Source organism: Sceloporus occidentalis, unplaced genomic scaffold, assembly GCF_023333645.1.
Source record: "Sceloporus occidentalis isolate IW3139 unplaced genomic scaffold, rSceOcc1.0.p SCAF_13, whole genome shotgun sequence".
In the NCBI taxonomy this organism is placed as follows: domain Eukaryota; kingdom Metazoa; phylum Chordata; class Lepidosauria; order Squamata; family Phrynosomatidae; genus Sceloporus; species Sceloporus occidentalis.
The window spans coordinates 17,370,266-17,391,322 of NW_028316993.1; the positions used below are offsets into that span (position 1 = coordinate 17,370,266).

General features: G+C 41.9%; 2 protein-coding genes across 3 annotated transcripts in view; one reads left to right on the forward strand and one right to left on the reverse strand.

Annotated features, from left to right (window-relative positions):
- Positions 1-298: 298 nt before the first annotated feature.
- LOC149305109 (claudin-7-like) lies at positions 299-898 on the forward strand. The gene has a single exon (XM_089478737.1). The coding sequence runs from the start codon at positions 299-301 to the stop codon at positions 896-898; it is 600 nt and encodes a 199-aa protein (XP_089334863.1).
- Positions 899-3,536: 2,638 nt separating this feature from the next.
- LOC149305110 (connector enhancer of kinase suppressor of ras 1-like) overlaps positions 3,537-21,057 on the reverse strand; it is a 32,412-nt gene continuing 14,891 nt past the window's right edge. For both annotated transcript variants that reach the window (XM_089478597.1, XM_089478596.1), the window contains 14 exons: positions 20,743-20,811; positions 19,879-20,010; positions 18,690-18,775; positions 15,758-15,894; positions 14,472-14,671; positions 12,979-13,018; positions 11,726-11,898; positions 10,716-10,789; positions 10,026-10,097; positions 9,190-9,263; positions 8,088-8,152; positions 7,294-7,432; positions 6,223-6,404; positions 3,537-4,469 (listed from right to left, as the gene is read on the reverse strand). In XM_089478597.1, coding sequence (XP_089334723.1) covers positions 4,251-4,469; positions 6,223-6,404; positions 7,294-7,432; positions 8,088-8,152; positions 9,190-9,263; positions 10,026-10,097; positions 10,716-10,789; positions 11,726-11,898; positions 12,979-13,018; positions 14,472-14,671; positions 15,758-15,894; positions 18,690-18,775; positions 19,879-20,010; positions 20,743-20,811 — 1,662 coding nt within the window. In that variant the 3' untranslated portion in view covers positions 3,537-4,250. The remainder of the gene's footprint in view (positions 4,470-6,222; positions 6,405-7,293; positions 7,433-8,087; positions 8,153-9,189; positions 9,264-10,025; positions 10,098-10,715; positions 10,790-11,725; positions 11,899-12,978; positions 13,019-14,471; positions 14,672-15,757; positions 15,895-18,689; positions 18,776-19,878; positions 20,011-20,742; positions 20,812-21,057) is intronic.

The following is a 21,057-nucleotide window of genomic DNA, read 5'->3' on the forward strand; positions in this document are numbered from 1 at the left end:
TTGTGCAACTAAAATGAAGGAGGTTTTGCTCATTTGTGGTATAATTTTCACACTTAGGAAGTAAATGCCTTTCAATGTTGTTGCAGTGGTGCTTTGTATGTGTGTGTGACTGGTGGCGGTGTGGCTACCAACACTATAAAGCACAGCTTCCAATGTCAGTCCCAAACTGGGAAACAAGAGGGTGTAAACTACGCTTTCATTACTTAGAAGTTAAGAAGCCTTCCGCTTTTGTAGAAGAACCCTACCGCCACCGCCAATTCTATTTAGAAGGTATCTTTGCTCCAATTGGGGAGCAATAATGGCAACCAGTGCCATGGCCCTGGGGTTGGTGGTGGCACCCATGGGATGGGTCTTGATGTTGGCAGCTACCGTCACACCACAATGGCATGAGTTCTCCCAAAGATCTGGCTTCCCTCAAGATGTCTCCTTCAGTGATGGTTTATGGGAGAGCTGCGTGGATGTGACCAGCATACAAGGAAAAACATGCCATCCCATCCCAGAAGAGATGGCCATCTCCTGGTCTATACAAATGGTGAGAGCCTTGACTGTCATCTCTGTGCTTGTTGGCTTTCTAAGTTATGTTCTTAGCCACATGGGGTCACGTTGGTGGTCGGAAAGACCAAACTACCGCCTGACCGGAATCTCTGGGCTTTTACTGTTGATTTCTGGAGCCATGTACCTTTGTGCTACGTCTTACATGACCTACAGAGCTTTAGCGGATCTTACAAATACGCAGCTCCCATCAGAGGACAAATATCATTTTGGAACATGCTTCTATCTAGGCTGGAGTGGAGGATCAGCAGAGGCCTTTGCTGGGACATGTCTGGCGTCCAGTTTCCAGAAGAAGAATGACCACCGTTTAAGGAGTCTACCTGGGCCCTACAGTGTGGATTATTAAGGAAGCGTGACATTTTGTGAGAGAATTGGCTGGAGCGGGAATTAAATGGATTGGTAGTCGCTTGGTTGCTCTTTTGATCCAAGTGTTTGTTTATTTACAGTGGGCCCTTGGTATCCTCTGGGGTTTGGTTCCAGGACCCCCCAAGAAACCAAAATCCATGGATGCTCATGTCCCATTAAATACCGTGGTGTAGTAAAATGGTGTCCCATATATAAAATGGAAAAATCAAGGTTTGCTTATTGGAATTTATATATATAAAAAACATTTTCAAGCCAGAGCTCTCTGGCACAGAAGGCTAAATATCTCAGAATTCCATAGCACTGATCCATGACAGTTAAAGCAGCATCAAACCTTGTTAATTCTGCAGAACAGATGCAGTCTTAGTGGTATGTTAAAGAATTAAGCTGACACCTAAAAGGGAAGGAACTTTGGATTCAAGACAACTACCTTTCTCCAGACTTTTACAATAAACCAGAGCAACTCATCAACATAATGTATTTTTTTTTTTTAGTTAGGAAATGACAGAGGCAGGGGATTGAGGTAGCCAAAATGTGAGGTATTGATTGATGTCAGTAATGTTAACATGGAAATATCAGTTTTTGCTAATACAGTAAAATTGTGATATATTGGGACCATGTCTGAGACATCCGGAAGAATAAGCTATTAACGTAGTAGGGTTATTTGTTCATACACAGCCCATTTTTTGTATGTTTACTCAGAACAAATCCAATACATATAATGGGGCTTATCTCTGAGAATGCATGCATAGAACTACAATCACAATCTTTTAAAATTACTGTATATACACGACTATAGGTCAACCTCATGTATACGTTGAGGGTAGGTTTTGGGGCCAAAATTATGGAGTTTGATATGTCCTTTGGATAAGTCGAAGGTAAAACTTAGGGGCACGTGACAAAGGATCTAAAGGATGAAGCAAGAAAAACAATGCCAAACAACTTACAAAATTCCAGCAGGCACAACTGTGTGCTCATCCTAAAGGCTGGATGGATTAGAGAATAGAGAGGGATCAATGCTTCCAGGACAGATTATGCTTTTCCTTTTTAAGTAAGAGTTAAAGTACAGTACTTACATTGACCTGTGGACAAGTCGACTCAAGTTTTTGGGGTCAGTTTGTTGACTAAAATTTCTAGACTTATATATGAGTATACATGGCTGGTGGTTGCATCAAGGGTGTAAACCAGAGGTAAGAAATGCCCGTCTCTCAAGATCTTATTGGACTGCACATCCCATCGTCCTTAGCCAATATAGCTAATGGCCAGGAGTAATGACAGTCCAAGAACATCTGAGAGCCAGATGTTCCCTACCCTCATGTAAGACTACAATGTTTTTCTTTCAAGCAGCTCTTCCATAAAAATAGGTTGAGGGAAGAGGGTGGTTTAATTCTAAAACTTTAAATGACTTAAATATTATCAAACAGAGGAACCAGTAAAATAGCTATGCAAGCAGCCTTTGTTCAGACACGGCTGTGCTGCATTCCTCTGCAAACATTCCTTCTCGGTTACTCATTGATGGGTGGAGGGAAGGAGAAAGTTAATTACAAACTCTTAGCAAGTTTTAAACCCCTTATTTCCACAATACACACAGACTGTCAGAAAGAATCCCAGGTAAGGTGTCTAGCAATGAGTTCTTAGCTGGAAGGCTCAAGTGCCTCACCAAATGACAAAACTATTGATAAAACTTTGACAATTAAAGTGGATTAATAGTGCTATAATTACGCAATGTGAATGAGCCCTGGCCATAAGCTTCCTCACTACTACAGAATGCATGATATTTCTGTTTAGGTTATATCCGTTCTTTATTTCCCAGTGTAAAGCTATGCCTACAAGTAAGCATTTGCACATTTTATGTGACTCTTGTGTCCACTGTTGTTATTGTAAGTGGCCCTCTAAACCTTCTATCCAAAGATATTTTTTTTCAAATCAGGATTTGAATTAGGGTCTTCCTGATCTGGAGCTTAGGTTTCTTAGCCACTATGATGGACATGACTGTTTAGAACAGGGGTGGACAAAACATAGCCCCCAGGGGTCATTCATATATATATATATACACTCATCCCTCCATATTTGCGGCTGTGATATTTGCGGATTTGATTATTCACGGATTTGATTAATATGCTCTCTCTAGGAATATCTAGGTCCTCCAGTGCAACTTTATGGTCAACTTTAACTAAATGTGACACTGAAAGACCAAGAGATTCCTAGAGAGAATACTCTACTAGGCCTTTGTAGTTCCTCCAGTGCAGTTCTATGGTCAGTGTCTGTCGGAAGTTGACCACAAAGTTGCCCTGGAGGACCTAGAGATTCCTAAAGAGGTGTCCTCTCAGGTAAAAACATGGTGTTTTTGTTATTTGCCGTTTTCCCCATATTCACAGGGGTCTTGTGCCCCTAACCCTAGTGAATATAGAGGGACGTGTGTTTGTGTGTATGACAGTTGGAGTCACAATTTAACCATATGTGGAGGGCCATATGTTCTCCAACCCTCTTAGCAGATTCTTGATTCGTGGCCACTTGGTATACCTTTTATTATTACCTGATAATTTGCAGCCTGGCTTTTTGAAGATACAGTAAATATAACCATAGAAACAAGGCAATAGTGCATCTGACAGAGTCAAATCTATGTTTTTAAAAAACTAACTTTTAACTATTTATTTGCCCAAGTAGAAAATGTCACTTCATCTCACACATTTAGCCCACTTCTCTTAAACAAAACTGATTTCTGGCTGTGAGCTACTGTCATTTAAGAGTTTAATTATGATTAACTACAATGTCTTTTTAGTTATTAAATTACAGCCGAGGAAGGCGTTTCAACTTGAAACATGCTGGGGAAATTCTTGTTTTCTTTGGCAGGAAAGGACGTTGTTCGAAGCAACTCTGAATCTTGACCTGTTTTGTCTTGTCTCTTTGTTGATCCACCAGGAGTCAATGCCATCTTCTGTTTCTGCTGCTTCTTTTTTGAACCATCAAAATGTCTTTGCTTTTTTAAAATCCAGATGTCCAATAGGCAGTGAACAAACTTCCTCTTTTCTCGGTTCTGCAATAATAACCATTTGGCCAACTCTTTTGAATGAGAGGACAGTCTGGAAACAAGGGTTCCAGAAAGGTAGGATTCTGGAGCAGATGTCCAGGGTCTGACTTAGCAGAATAAACAGGAAAGTCCTCCCAAAGTAGCAGGGTTGTTTACCACATTGGTGAAATAACTGAAGTAATATACCTGTCATCCGAAATGTGGACCTCCAGTTCTTATTGGACCACTAAGTTCAGTCTAAAATTATCCACCTGTGCCAATGCAAGGAGCTTTTTAACCCAACATACGTTGTGCCTACAAGGGTTTATGGAGCTGCAGCAGCTGCAGCAACAGCATCCTCTGGGTGAATGTCTGAGACAGAGTCTGTTCTTGCACCATTCTCTTGGCTAACTTTCTTGGCCCACCATGCCTGGATTTCTTGGTACAACTCCTGATGTTGTTCTTTCCAGTGCCTGAATTTCTCAGAGGTCAGCTCAGAGTCCTCCAGTAGAATATCAAGTAGCTGGAGCTCAGCAGTTTTTGCCTAGGGAAAGGAGAGAGTGTTCCCTCAATATGTAATGCTGATGCATTATTATATTGAAAAGGCTAGTCAAGTTCAAAACAACAAGAATCTGCAAACTCTTTTTCTTTTAGTTTTAATGTCCAACATAACCTAACAAGAAATATACACCTCCCTCCTGTTTCCAAGCTTGCTGATCTGCCCCAAGGCAAGTTTATATCCTGCCTGGATATAAAAATAGGATATCGAAGCAAATCATTAACATATTCTCGCCAGAAAGTTGCCCATTTAACACAAACCACCAACACCTTTCCTACTGTAGGAATGCTCCTGGTTCTGCTACATTGCCTTAAAGCAATAGCAGAGGAGAATGTGTGAACCTCCAGATGTTGTTGTACTGCAATGCCCATCAAGCCTATCCAACTGAGGGATGATAAGAGATGGAGTCCAGAAATGGTGGTGATGGGGATTTTTCCCATCCCATCCTATCCTTATAGAATAGACACAACCCATCTCCTTGGTGGGAATCTACTGAGGATTCAGCATGAGAAAAGATGTCTAATCTCTGAAAACCAGCATGGTGTGAACAGAGTGCTGAACTAAACTGGGAGATCTGGGTTCAAATCATCCCTCTCAACTATATCTCACACTGAGTAAGCTCAAGTGAATTACACTCAAATCTCAGCCCAACCCAACAATCTCAAAAGGAGAGATCCAGCATCACACACATAATACTCTGCATGTAACTCTGCACCTTTTCCCCTTGCCAGTAGCTGCTGAGCCCTATGGAGCTCTACTATGGCCTGTTAAATGGCCAGAGAAGAGATGTTGGTAGTTGACTAAGCAGTAGAGACTGTGTCCCTTTATGGCTAAAGTTCTTCAGACAAATGGAAGAGGAACAAGATCCTTCTTTCTCTTTCCTCTGTCTAGAAAACTGCAGTGGGAACATGAGGCAGTCCCTGCAAGCTTGGTCATTTTCCTCACTTCCACAAGCATCTAATGGCCATAGCAGTGTCTCCAAGGGTTTGGCAGTTGCTGGGGGCAGATTTTGGATAGATCGCAAAGGGGTAGTGGGGAAAAAAAACCTTGCCCCCACTCCACCCAAAACATATTAATTTCCATCCCTCCTTTTTTCCTGACATGGGACCCAAAACAGCTTACAAGCTCAAGCTATGCATATGTCTGTCACCAACAAGATTCTGGCCATAGCTTTGTTAGGGGCATAGAACACGGTGGAGAAAGAGCCAAAAATGGCACTGCTTGGAAAAAAGGCAAAATAAAATGTGGAATTTACTGTTTTTTAAAATAACCTTTCAAGACTACATCCTTGAACAAATTGCATGTGAGGACATGCAAACAGCTGACAAGGAAACTGCCAGGGCTAGGGCTGGTCTTCTCCAGCCTTCTCCCTCAGACAGTGTAGGGGATGGCATGTGATTGTGGGTCCTTCCAGATGCTGTCAGACTGCAACTCCCAAAATTCCTCTTCATGGTGTGTGCAGGCTAGAGGTCGGGGCACTGCAGTTCAACATCTGGCGGCCACATGACTTCCATCTGGTGAAGGACGAATCCTACATCTCCAACATTTCATGCAATCTGAATTTTGCTTTTCCGTTCCCATATTTCCTAGCAATCACTTGAAAACAGAAGAAGCTGAGAAAGGGATGGGATGCCTGGCCCCAGATGTACTGGCTGGAGGTCATACTGGCTGAAGGATTCTGGATGTTGTAGTACCCAAAACTAATACTTCCAAGTTCTAGTTTCCTCGGTACACTAACCTTAAGTGTGCTTTGAAGTGTCCGGACGTGATGCACTTTCTCATTGATCTCTGGGTTTTTGTTGCGTTTGACAAAGGATTTCCGATAGTATTCGCGGGTGAACACCTGCTGCTTCCCAATGAGAGACACCCCACCTTGCTTCAGGCACCTGATCAGTGACTCAAGTTCTTCTCCTGCAGGATCTCCATTTAAAAAAAAGTTGAAAAACATAAGCTGTTGGAGAGGAAGGCACTATATGTGTGTCTTCTTTTTGCCATAGGACAGGGCTGGCCAGAGGACTCTTGCATGGGGATTCATAGAATCATAGAATAATAGAGTTGGAAGAGACTGCAAAGGCCATCCAGTCCAACCCCCTCAGCCTCAAGGGAAGGCAATGGCAAACCTCCTCTGAAGAAATCTTGCAAAACAACAAACAAACCCCATGGTAAGGTCGCCATAAGCTGGAAATGACTTGAAGGCACGCAACACACAAATGTTTTAGACTTGGAGGAAGTGAAGAAGGGGATGTTGCATAGTTTCACCTGGTGGACGTTTATGCTACATTTACCAGTTCTGGGTGCTATTAACAGTTAAAGATACGGGAGTACTGTTCTATATTCAGCCTCTTGTATCTAGTTCGTTCCTGTGGAACCTACTAATGGTAAGAGCTGTTCAGCAGTGGATTACGCTCCCTCAAGATGTGGCGGAGTCTCCTTTAGAGATTTTGAAACAGAGGTTGGATAGCCATCTATCGCGAGTGTTTGGACGGTGTACTCCTGCATGGCAGGAGACTGGACTGGATAACTCTTGGGGTCTCTTTCAACTCTATGAGTCTACTCTTTATCTGCTACCACTCCACCCCAAACCATAGCCAACTACTGGTCAGTGGAGAATAGTGAGGGAGGGCAAAGGAGTGTCCAGCTATGGTCCTATAGCTAGGTGCACATCACCTCAACTGCTCACCACCAGGCAATAAATGGCAGAGCACCACCACATACTAGCTGGGTTATTCTGGGAGCGGTAGCCCAAAAATGCACTTGCTCAAGTTCTGGTTATTACACATCTTGGAGAAAGTTCTAAAGAGGAGCTTACCTGTGGGAGAGGAAGGCACTATTTGTGTCTCTTCTTTTTGCCATAGGACAGGGCTGTCCAGAGGACTCTTGCATGGGGATTCACTGCTCCCCGTGGCACCTGTTGGCAGTCGATCTTTCTCCAATTCCCTCCGCTTTGGCTGCAAGAAAACCAGATTCAGTTATAGTGGGATTTTCTCCTTAATGTGCCAAAATAACTTTGCTGGGTGCATGCAGTACCCTTTGCTGCTCTACCTTAGGCTACAAAATGTCTTGGGTAAGTTGTGCATGGGACACACTTTGCTGGGAGGAACATGAATGAAATTAAGGAAGGACAGACAGAGCGAGCACATGCACAGCTGGTCATTCAGGCGCGAGAAAAGAAGCAGTGAATGGAAACAGCAATTTCTCGCTGTCAGCTCAATCTTTTATAGCTCCCAATTTTATGAAATTATACATTGCACAGAAATAAGGTGGGCAGTTATTGTCCTCCAGATGATTTGGATCCACAAATCCCATCAGATGTAGGTGCCATAGCCAATGGTGAACAATTATGGGTCTTACAATCCAGAAACACCAGGAATAACACAGTTGTCCACTTTTGAGAAGAGCATGTGGGGAAAGAAACACCCTTCTCCATCTCCCCTGAGCTTACATATATTTAGGACAAATTGCGGAAAGCGCTTTCTCACATAACACATAATAAAACCTTTGTCCAACAATATGGGGGGAATTTTAGCTCATGTGTGCTGTTCCCTGTAGAACTGACACGGAAGCAGAACTACCCTATAGTCACTCCATTAATAGGCTACTCACCCGCTCCAGGCTATGCCTAGGAGAATCATCCTCTGGGTCCTCTGCTTCTGTTTCACTGTAGCAATCTGAAGGAAAAGAAGGAGGTCTTGGTGGATGATCATAAATGGGATGTCATTGTCCTGTGCCACATTTCAGCTCCAATGCATTAAGTCAGGCTCTCTTTGCTTCTCAGAGACTACTAGGACAAGGAGCAATGGATTCAAACTACTGGAAAAGAAATTCCACCTCAACATTAGGAGGAACTTCCTGACAATAAGAGCTGTTGGACAGTGGAACACACTCCCATGGAGAGTGGTGGAGTCTCCTTCTTCAGAGAGGCTGCATGGCCATTTATCAGTAGTAGTTTAATAGTACTACTGTATATTCCTGCATGGCAGGGGGTTGACCCTTGGAATCTCCTCCAGCTCTATGATTCTATGAATCCCCAGGTGGCATTACAGTGGCTCAAAATGGGGCCACAGCCCCAAATGGTCAGACTAACCATGCTGACTGTGGGATGCTGGAAACTGTGGACCCCAAAAGCAACTTTTACAAGCCTTTGCCCCATCCAATACAGCTGACTTGCAAATTCTGATGCGCTTCTAGGGTGTGAAATTTTCTTCCTCTCTCATCTAATCAAAATTATTTAGATGTTCTTCAGTGAATTCTTGCCATCGATGATGGACAGGGACCATGAAAAGTGTGACTATGTCCCTTAACTCTAAAATGCCCACACATAACAGGGGGTAGAGAGAATTTTCACACAGTGTCCCCCAAGTAGGTTGCATTGGTGTGCTTAATGCAACTGGAATTGATGTCTTATCACTTCTGATTTTGATTTCATCAGAATTTATGTCTTTTTTGGCTTTGGAGGCACATGGGGGACTTGGAAGGCAAATCCTACACTTTACACTAGTTTTTCAGCAGCTGGGAAGCGGGGAGAGAAATAGCCTAGGTTTTTAAAAATTGTGGTCTGGGGGCTTTGGGGATTCCAGGAGCCACACTTTGGGACTCCAAAAGCCACATGCACTCCACAGGCGGTACTTTGCCCATTCCGTTGTTAAAAAGAGTTCAGCTCACGAGGGGGAAAAATAAAGATAATACCCTTTAGCAGGAAACTTACCTTCTTGCTTGGGTGGGACAGATTTGTGGGTCGGAGTGTATTTCATCATTGATGTTATCAAGCGGCTGACCCACCTAGGAAGAGAAGAGATCACTCCAGGTTCCCATATGTTTTCCTCACCAGGTTCCCAAATGTTTTCCTTGTATATGGACATTTATTATTATTATTATTAATCTTTATTTATAAAGCGCTGTAAATTTACACAGCGCTGTACACACAATCTTTTTAATTGGACGGTTCCCTGCCCTCAGGCTTACAATCTAAAATGCTACAGATGATCTTGAATTAGGCACTTTAGAACAAAACTGACATCTTTCATCTTCCAGATGTTATTTTGGCTGACAGCACCTAGCATTTCTGGTCAGCACAGCCCATGCTAAGAGATTATTGGAATTGCAATCTAAAAACATGTAGAAAGGCACAGTTGCGAACTTCTGCTCTATTTAACTGGATTCTCATTTTTTTAAAAAAAAACTATTTTGCCCTTCCATAACTTCATTTTCCCCACCTGCAAATGCTGCTTTTAAAGATTTTGCTGGGAAAACGTGTCCTCAGCAATGTACCTGCTCAGTTTGTTCAATAAGGGACACATTCTTTGTATTTTTTCAGTTTTAGACAATTTCTGGTTGTAATTGGACTAGGACCATTTCCTCTCACTTTGGGGATTTGCACAATAAAGTTTCATCTGCATCTTGAAGGAAATCTGGAACCAATAGTGGTGAATCACACCACTATCAGGAGTTTCTATGAGATACATCAGAGACTAGTTACATCTCTGGAGTGTTTAGGAGGGTGGGTCCCAGAATTGCTCAAGCTAAAATCATTGCATTACTTACATACTCAGGTCAGCCAAGGTCTCTGCTGCAAAGATGAAGGGCTTGTACTTCTCATGTGTGAACTGGAAAACACTGAAGAGAGGGGAAAAGAATGGTTTGATTTGCCATGATTATTCTCTCCTGTGAGTCACACCCATATGCAGTGACAAAATATAACTACAGTTGTATGCTGTGGCTTGAAAATGGTTGTGGTATTAGTTACATTTAGCTCTCATTTTCTGCCAAGACTAATACTGAATCTGCACTGCAGAAATAATGCAGTTTGACACCAATGGAAAGTTCCTTCTGAGTGTGTGTACATGTGTGCAAATGAAAATTGTCCTTTTCCAAAGTAAATGCACCAGGAGCCTTTCCAACCCACACAGTTGTAGCACTGGTGATCCTACTTTAACTGTAATGGCCTGCATCATCCTAAATATTTCTGGGGTTTGTAGTTTGAGCAGGTAATAGAGCAGCACTCTAGCTCAGAATCCTAAATTGTTATTTGCTGTCAAGTTGCCATTGACCTCTGAATGATAGACCTCTAAGCTAACAAAGGGAGCTACAACAATGTCTGGAAGGCCAGATATTCCCCAGTCCTACCTTTGGGCATCTTTTCCCTTCTGATAGAGAGTACATAAGAAAAGCTCCCATAATAAAGTCTGAGATTTTGCCAGTGATCTCACTGAAGTCCAAATTTGGATTACTCACTATTTCTTTTTCTGCTCCTTGGTGCTTTCCAGTCTATAAGCAGATACATTGATGAGGCCCACAGCCTTTTCGTCCTGGTGGGTGGAGGAGGAAGACAGGGAGAGATGTTTTTCAAAATCAGAAATGCATCCCACGCCCTAAGCAGCTGAACTTGATCACACTTGTCTACAAACTCTGAAATGTTGTATGGCTCTCTATAGCAAAGAAAAGAGGGGAGGCTAACCTATTATTAGGGTAGCCATCCACTCAACTCTACAGGAAAGTCCCAGAGGTCGTCAGATTGCAACTCCCATTATTTGGGTACACTGACTGGTCCAGAGGGCAGGTGCAGCCCAACAACTTCTGGAGGGCCACACAGTCCTCATTCCCATTGTATTTGAAGATGTTCTCTATCTGAAGAGCTATCCAGTGTGTCTGCTGTACATAGGCAGAGCCATCCAAAGGTAACTTGAATTGCTAATGAGAAGTCAAAACATCAGCACAACCACAGAATGGGCAGCAAATTCACTAGTCATGTGAATGCTGTCTTTCTCCACTGATGAGGAGATCTATTTCTATTTAAACTATAGCAACCATTTCTAAACATTCATCTTTATACACACACATACACACACACATGTGCATTCTTTTTTGATAATGCATTTTATCCTTTAGGGCAATGGATCAGTGGGCCACTGTACTTAATCCATAAGCACAATATAAAGAAGGATTGAAAAACCTGTGGCTCTAAAGTCAGCACTAGACTTCAATTCCCATCAACCCTAGCCAGCAAAGGCAATGGTGAAGAATCATGGAAGTTGCGTATCACCTCATCATATATAATTCTGATGACTCCTAGATAAGATTGTGTTGGCAAACCTTCTCTGTCTGTACCCAATCTTCCGTGGGAGCAGGATCACCCATGACAAGAGTAAAGGACTTCGCGGTGGCTTTACCCTCTGGCAATACTAACTTTTAAAGGGCTATCACTTTCTGGCTACTGTATACATTAGCAATCAGGGTACACTCACATTTGGATTGTTGTACCAGTAAAGAGTCTGCCCCTTCAGCACAAACCAGAATCGTTTCCATTTCTGGGCCATGAAGCCCACATGGTCCTTCTTCTTCAAGAGCCAGCCATCGCAGTCCACTTGTCCCAGTTCCTGGCAAGAGATGCGCCGTCGGCTTAACCTAGTGGCCATGCCTGATCACAGACAAAAATTGGGAAGGGAGACATTGCAAAACAGGAAAGACACACACACCATTCAGAGCAAATGCAAACTTGTAGTACAGCCCCTAGTCACCCTTTTAGAGCCATAGTTTGGTGTCCTACATATTCAACAGAATCAGGCAATTGGAACATGCAGCAAAATAGTGAAGTGTGGAGTATTTATTGATCAGAATTTCAGCCACCCCCTCCTGCCCTCTATGCATTTTTCTGCCAGTGTTCTACACACACACTGATATTTGTCTATATCCTAAAATACCCATTCATGTAGAAAACAAGCACATCAGAGAGAAGGCTGGGCTGAAGCATAAATCCCTAACATCCAATTTTCAAAGTAAAAGATTTTCCCCCTCACAATACATATGCACCTACTGCATGTAGTGCAGTCCAGACACATGTTTCTCACTTGACATGGCAGTGTTTCAGGGCTGGGGAAAGAGATATCTTGGATAAACGTCATACATGTTTTGGTCAAGACACATCCAGGAGACATCAGTCTCCTACTTGTGATAACAAGGCATTCGGTTGTTTCAGACAGAGCTTGGAAAGCTACTTTTTAGAGCAACAGCTTCCAGAATCCCCCAACCAGTATGATGCGAGCTGGAGGAATTCTGGAAGTTCCAGAACTCCAAAAAAGGAAACATTTCTAAACTCTGGTTCTAGAAGACTCAATTTTTATCCAGTTCAGAAACTGTCCCCCAAAAAAGCAGAAGGTTATATCTACAGATAAAAGATATCTCTCTCACACACACATAGGGAAAAGCATGGGCCCTTAAATTGCCCATCCACAAGTAACAACTGGACAATAGACCGAACAACAGGTACACTGGTCACCTTTTCCCTCACTACAGGGAGGTGTGTTTCTGTTCAATTTACAATAATTATTTTCAAGTTTGTCCCTGTATATGCATACTCTTTGATTTTTGGCAAATATTTTTCTTTATGCAGAAGTAACCACACTACTATGAACCCTTGTATATGACTTTAACACAATTAGAATGGACCATTCATTTCATGCTCCTTTGTTCCAGTGAGAAATAAACAGACACCAGTTACCTTTCTGCTTTCTTCGATATTCAATGCTCCCCTGAGAAGCCTGAAAGACAAAACAACATTGATGAAATGGAAGGTAGCATCACTGGTTATGCTGTAAATGAAGGTGTTAAGACAATAAACATATTAATCTAAGGTGCTGTAATAACTGTTGGCTTTGCTGCAACCAATTAACATGGCGGTCCCCAATGTACATCATTAGATCATTGGAAGTGGAACTGAAAACAAATATTGCAACATGGGGAAAGTGCCATGCAGCCTCTTAGAAGACTCAGACTAGAGGAGCAGTCTGTTAAAATTGGGATCCAGGATAATAAACTTGAGGGATGCTTAGACTGAAGTAGCCCTACAGATAAAACATACTTGTACAGTTATTCACTTCTAGATCTAATTCAAGGTGCTGGTTATCACTTTAAAAATGTTCTAAGCAATTTGAACCCAGACTATATGACAAGCTTCCCCTCGCCTTTGTATAAATTTGCACACTTGCTATGAGGCAGAGAAGCCTGTAAAACTGTTTCTCCATGCCCAGCCATCAAAATATAGTACAGGTTGAGTCTCCCTTATCCAAAATGCTTGGGACCAGAAGTGTTCTGGATTTCAGAAAGGAAAAGAATGCTGCCTGAATACCTGGACTATTCTTGCTGCTGAGCAGATAGTACTGGACCAAGTGGATCTGTGATCTAATACTCTGTTAAAGCAGCTTCCCAGGTTACTTTTCGAAAACGTTTCTGTCATTTTTAGGGTACTAGTCCCATTGTATTGATTGAACATGTACAGATATTTTTAGGTGATGCTTCTAGATTATTTGAAGGATGGTTTTCTCCCTTATGAGTTCCCACCTCACCTAATCACTAATTTCGCTGAATGTTGTACTGGTGTGCATGCACATGCATGAGTACACATGTTTAATGATATATATTTTAATCTGGTTTTAATTTTTTATGATTTAATCCCATTTTAACTTCTATTTCTTGTGAGTTTTTAATACAGTGTCCCCTTGTTATCCGCTGGGGTTTGGTTCCAGGACCCCCAGTGGATAACAAAATCCCTGGATGCTCAAGTCCCATTAAATGCAATGGCATTGTAAAATGGTGTCCCTTATATAAAATGGCAAAATCAAGGTTTGCTATTTGGAATTTCTACTTTTTTGGAATATTTTCAAGCCATGGATGCTTGAATCCATGGATAAAAAATCCATGGATAAGGAGGGTCGACTATAACATGTTTTTTAATTTGCTTTATGACGCTTTGAGTCCTGAACTGGGGAAAAGTTGATGGTGGTGGTGGTGATGATGATGATAATAATAATAGGATTTATTTATATGCCGCCCAATCACTGGGAATCCAGAACCCCAAGCCACTACCCTCCAAATGTGTTGACTACAGCCCCCATTATCCCCAAAAGCTGAGTTAACTGTAGAAGTAACAGAACTGGGGGGAAATGTATGGGAGGGCTCTTATAAATAAATCTGTAAACAAGCAAACATACTCACTTCTTTGGATGGATCAGTAGCTCCCAAACCCCTGCTTCCTCGGACAAATCCATTCTCAGGGCTTGGTGGGCTTTGCACCCCAAGTTCCAAGGTCCTGGGCTTGGTAGGGCTGGCAGTCTCTGGGGTTGTGTGTCCCTCTGAAACCGACTGAAAGCTCTGCTCTTCCTGTGCAAGATCAGATGATGCTCCTGGAGGAGAATCTGTCAAAAGCCAAAACAACCAGCAGTACATTAGTCCAGACTCCAGAAAAATTGTCTACACTAGCAGGAGGCTCAAATAGTGGGAATTTGTATGGAAGCATAAAGTTCAAAAGCATCACCTGAATGTCATACTCCCCTTCCCAATTCCAGCATATTCAAAGGAGGAGTCTGAATGTTTTTACTTCCATTTCCAATTAACAGTGTCTTATTCTACTGCCTGGTCCAAGAAACTTTGTCTTAACTACAATTTGCTTGAAAGAAGTCAATTTCAAACTACAGTTGTTTCAACAAACCATGGTTAAAGTTACCCACATTTTAAGGTTCAGCCATAATGATAAACTGTGATTAATTAAAATTGGAAGCAGAGGCTTCTTTGCTGTGAGTGAGTATTAAAATGGGGGGAAAGGTGGCATGTCACCAGCATGGTGTAGTAGATTGAGTGTTGGACTATGACTCTGGAAAACAGGGTTTGAATGTAAACTTATCCCTGTAAACCCACTGGGTGACCTTGAGCAAGTCACACATTCTCAGCCTCACAGGATGGCAATGGCAAACCCACTCTGAAGAAGCTTGCCAAGGAAACCTTTGATAGGTTCACCTTAGGGTCGTCATAAGCTGGAAACAACTTGAAGGCACAGTACAACAAACAAAGACAGCTTGCAGATTTGGGAAGAGGCCAGGTTTCTTTTCCATTTTACAATATTTCATGTTATGATGTGCAAATGCAAGCACTGTATGTAATGTATAAGATTTAAGGATGGGATGGAGAGCTGCGAGAGGGGCTGTATTTTTCTTTGCTTCTTTTTTGGGGGGCACTTACATGGAAATGTGAAAATTAAGACAGAAAATATGGCAATTTAACAGTGCATCTGAAAAGGATTGCCAAATATGAAAAAAGTTAATGTACCTCCCAGAGTTGCTGTAAAAATGGGGCAGAAGCATGTATGTTTCACTCTCTCCCTGCCTATTCATAGAAAAGGTATGGGATAAATATGTAATAAATTAATTAAGTAATTCAAAGAGAGTCCAACATGTCATGACACTTTTTGCAGTTCTCCACCAGAGTTGCCATTGCTAGTCCCTTACCTGCCCCAGATATATGCCCCATGAAGCCATGAATGTTGCCCTCTGAATTCCTTGAGCCAATGCCTTGTTGCTCCTCTTCTTCATTAGCAAGGAAATCTAGTGCAGAATCAGGGCCCTGTTCTAGTTCAGCCATCACACTTTAAGGGGAAGAGAGAAAAATCCCATTAAGACAGAACTTCTCATTGCCTAACTTTCACAGCAGCTGCACACCATTTGACAGTAATCCATATTCCATAGGTTGTCAGATCCTTCAGCACTGCAAGCAAACTCTATGAAATGCCCACTAGAAAAGCAAAAACATCTAAATGCCCCCACCGCACCCCAAGATCCAGATAATTACAAGGCTGGCTACAATCCCTTTTCTTTAGGTCTGCCCCATGAGAGATACTGGTTGTCCATCTCCACCTCCCTCCTGAAACCAGAGCTTCAGAACATTAATTTTTTTACTATTTATATTATTATTTTATTGGTTTGGGGGCCACAGTGCCCAGAATCCACCCAGAAATGCTGGCTGGGGAATTCTGGGCATTGTAGTGCAAAATAAAAATAAAAATAAAATAAATCCCTTAACTTTTCCAAGTTAACAAAGAGCTATTCTTTTGAACCATTAGATTGCAGGAATAATGCTGTGTCTCAGCCCCTCCTGCTGCCACTTCTTATGAGTTATGGTAAAACAACACAAAGAAGGAAAGTTTAAAGTTTCGGATCAAATACCAAGGACAGGGTGGGGGAGCAGGGAAGAGGATTTTTCTCTCTCTCTTGTGATTTGGAAAGACGATGGAAACATTTAGAAAAAGGATTTTTATCCTTAGGAAATTTAAAACTCGCTGTTCTTTGAGTAACAGGAAGGGGAAAGGTCACTGCTTTTCCGAAAGAGATATTCCATCTGTTCTTTCAACGAGAGAGTGTCCCTTCTCTGGACAAGTTCTAACATAACCCTTTGCTGTTTCGTTCCATTTGAAAGTATGACTCGAACTTGACATCATCATAACTCAATGTGTTGCATACTTGTTTACTTATGTCATTTATTTATTCACAGGCCAAAAAAAGTCACATGCTTATTAATGGTTATATTTTTTTTTCTTTAAAAGGTTTTATGAATATCCTGTTTTGTAAAAAAAGCTTTTTGCAAAACAGGATACAGGTTGTGTCTCTTTTACCCAAAATGCTTGGGACCAAAAGTGTTTCAGATTTTGAATTTATTTATTTCGAATACCTGTATTTGCATATATGCACATAATAAGATATTAAAAACAACATTCATTTATGTTTCATATACACAAAGCCTGAAGGTAAGAGGATATAATAATATTGTTAATGGTTTTGTGCATAAAACAAAGCTTCTGTACATCATCAGAAACCAAAGGCATTACTATCTCAGCTACTCAGGAAAGAGTAGTTTTGGAGGATTTTGGATTCCAGGTAAAGGAGACTCAACCTGTATTCATAAAACCTTTTTAAAGTATACGCTTCAGCCATTAGTAAGCATGTGAGGCTCATTTCTTCTTTTGCCTGTGGACCCTAATAGGTGTTTTCCATTTCCTGTTTGTGGCATTTATTTATTGCCTCTCAACTCATCCCCAGAGTCCCTGAAGCAAGACACAATGGATAAAAGCACTTAAAACATTTAATATATAACTGAAAACAATTTAAACACAGTCCAAAATGCTTCTGTAAAAGTAATTCCAAAACCAGATAATTTAAAAACAGTTTTTCTAACTCCTGGTGCATGCACCCCTATTCTCAAAACCAAAGACCAAGTGAAATAGCACACTTCTTCCTACTTGCTGGAAACTCAGAAGGGATGAAGCAGGCATGAGCTCTCTTAGGAGAGAACTCCACAGTTGGGTGCAGCTACAGAGGAAGCCCATCAGTCCAGCTTGTCACAGAGCTTTTGCTGAAGATCTTAGATTCTGGACAAGGTCATATATGGGAGAAGGTGGTCTTTCAGATAACCTGACCCATGTTATTTATGACTTTACAAGTAGCACTGACCATCTTGGGTTCTGAAGACCAGGACACACCTTGCCCTTTAACTTTGGGGGAAGGAACCATTTGCAAAAGTTACTTCTTTAAACTACACTGCCCCCACCCCAAACTCTTTAGCCCACAGCCATGCTGGAGTAGGACCATCTACCCTGATGCCAGCGCTCTGGAGTTAACCCACACCCTCCTGCAGAACCTGGAAATGTTTTTCAAAAACAACTATAGCCATGTAAGATAGCAGATGCTGGAAGTTGTAGTTCAACCAGGTAACTTTGTCAAATTCAAGGAGGCAGTATGAGTTAGTGTCAAGAGGGACACTAACTCATACTGACCATGGGACAGAGAAAGGTGGGTGATTCAGATGTCATGCAAAGGCAGCAAACAGTTATTTATTTAATTATATTTTATTGTCCTTTAACTCCCAAAGGAGAAGAGCAGATCCTGGCTGGATTTCTTGCCAGTCAAAATAAATTGACTGGATTTTGCTACCTGAGGTTGAAGGAAATGTTAAGCAACAAAACATTACTCCATGCCATGACAAAGTGGCAGAAGAGGCCTTTGTGGAAATATACAGGATAATATCTTGAACTTATACTGGAAAGTGTACACTGTACATTCTTTGCAACACTACTATCAATAGAAGATCAACAGTTTGAGCACAAAATGTCTTTCATGCATGTATCTCCCGAACATGAAGGAAGAATCTCCCAAGCCTTATTGTCCCCAAACCTAAGCCCAACTTCAAGCCTTATTGTCCCAAGACATATGCCCAACTCCATGTCAAGCTTCTACCATTCCTGGCACAATACCATCATTTCTTGTGATGGCTAGGAGATTATGGGAGTTGTACCTGGCAGGCACTACACTGGGGAAAGTTGAAGTTCAAGAGCCCCTGCCACACCGGAGACCAAAATGAGAAAAGCCCCACAAATGATCCATTCCTAACCTGGAAGATGGGGAAGCAGAACTTGTCGGAGACTCATCACTCCCCAGACGTGTCGGTTCCAAAGCATCCAAGAAACTGTCCAGCACCTACAAGATGAACAGACAAAGCGGCCTATGCATTATAGGTAAAAGCCAATTCTTTACTATAATTCATGTACGTGGCTGAGATGGTGCTTTCCACTGAGTCAGGAACGAAACTCTAGGGAAGCTGTAAAAGTCCTGACAAGGAATGAGCGTGAGGCATAACAAGATTAGTCATGGGTTTATTGGGAAACATGGGGCTACTGAGGCACTTCTGGTGCACCAGAAAGGCCTTTTCAGTTCCAACCTGTAGCCATCAAATACAGATTGGAAACATTACTTTTTTGAACGACAACTCACCATACCGGCTGGGGATTTTCAGCCTGTTTTAAATTAAGGACCCCTCCATACAAGTCAGCATAGGCAGGGAGGCACCATCTTGTAAAGGCTAGAAGCGGTATTTTGTGGACTATAGCTCCCAAAATCCTCCATGTAATATGGACAATTGCCATGCTGATTGGGAAATTCTGGAAGCTGTAATCCCAAAAATGCAACTTTCTTCAGGTCTGAAGACATATGATTCGATACATTTAGAGGGAACCAAAGTGGAGAAGACTGTTTTAGCTGTTCATGGAATCACAGACTAATAGAATTATAGACTTGGAAGGAGCCATCTAATCCAAACAGAGCAGGGACATGCAACTAAAGCACACCCAAGAGATGCCTATTCAACATTTGTTTAAAGACCTCCAAAGACAGAGAGTCCACCATCCGCTCAGACAGTCCATTCCACTGTTGAACAGCTCTTGCACTAAAGACGTTCTTCCTAATGTTTAGGTGGAATCTCTTTTCTTATGTTTTGAATTTACTGGTTCTCATTCTAGTCTCTGGAGCAACAGAAAACAAGCTTGCTCCATCTTCTACATGACATCCCTTCAGATATTTAAAGATGGCTATCAGATTACCTCTCAATCTTCTTTTTGCCAAGATAAACATTCCCGCATCCCTATGCCGCTCCTCATAGGGCTTGGTTTCTAGACCTTTTACAATTTTGGTCATCCTCCTCTGAGCATGTCAAGTTTGTTAATATCTTTCTTGGACAGTGATACTAAGCACTGGAGACACTTTTCCAAGTGAGATCTGACCAAAGCAGAACAGGTGTTGCTTACCTGTTGATGAGGAGGAGATCCAGGAGAACTAGAGGATTCTACAAAAACAAGTGGGATTTTCTTCAGCACCAGAGTCACCCGATCTGGTACCTCAAGAAGCTTCTTCACCAGATTCATCCGGGTCCAGCCTACCTGCATGGATTGACAGATTATCTATTCATTGTGTATACTTTGTTTTAACCGGTATTCTTTTCTAGTAGGTGTGCTACACATCTATACAGAAAAGCAGGCATAAATATAGTAAAGAAAAATAAAACAAACCCGTCTGCCCAAATGAGAAGTAAATCTATCCTTCCAGATGATGGCCAGGTATAATTCCCATCATTCCTCATAACTGGCTATGCTATGTATTGCTGATGGGAGTTAATAGTCCAACATCTGGAGGATAATACAATTTGCATCCCTGGTCCAGATGTATCTTACAGTTATGATTATGTTTCTTTAAAAATATTGTATTTAACTAAATTGTATTGGGGAGGGGGTTCCCTTGTACATTGTTCTGACAGCTTTGCCACTTCTGTGATCAAATATATTTGGACTGCAACATCTATAACACTCACCATGAGAATGCTGCCTAGGGATGATGGGTGCTGAGGTCCAACATTTCTTAGACGATCACATGTGTTTATAGTGCTTTGAAGCTACTTTAATTGCCATGGCCCCATACCAATGATCCCTAGGATTTGTAGTTTCATAAGTTACTTAAAATTCTCTGCCAGAGACTTTTGCTGTAATTTAGGCGAGTGTGCTAGAGCATTCTAAGTACCTCACCAAACTACACATCACCATGAGTTGGAGTCAACTCCAGGGCAGTTAACAACAAACTCAACAACAGAAGAAAGCAAGAATGAAACCTGTACATACCACAACCTGACCGTTGACTTGCACTATCTCATCTCCTGGGAGGACTCTGTTGCAGTGTTCAACAGGGGACTGAAAAGAAAGTTACCCAACAAACAAATCAGGACAACATCATGTTCAGGGCTGCCACTTCCAGAAAGGAGAAAGAAGTAACATAGACACTCTCACCAAGTAAAACCCAAGTAAGAAGCTTTCTAGACAGTGAAAGTCGAGACTGCAAAGCACGGGGGGGACACTGCTGAAGAGGGGATTAAGCATTAACTTTAAGTCCTGACCTTTTCAGTAATTCCAGCTCAGTAAAGGCTGCTAGGGAATGAA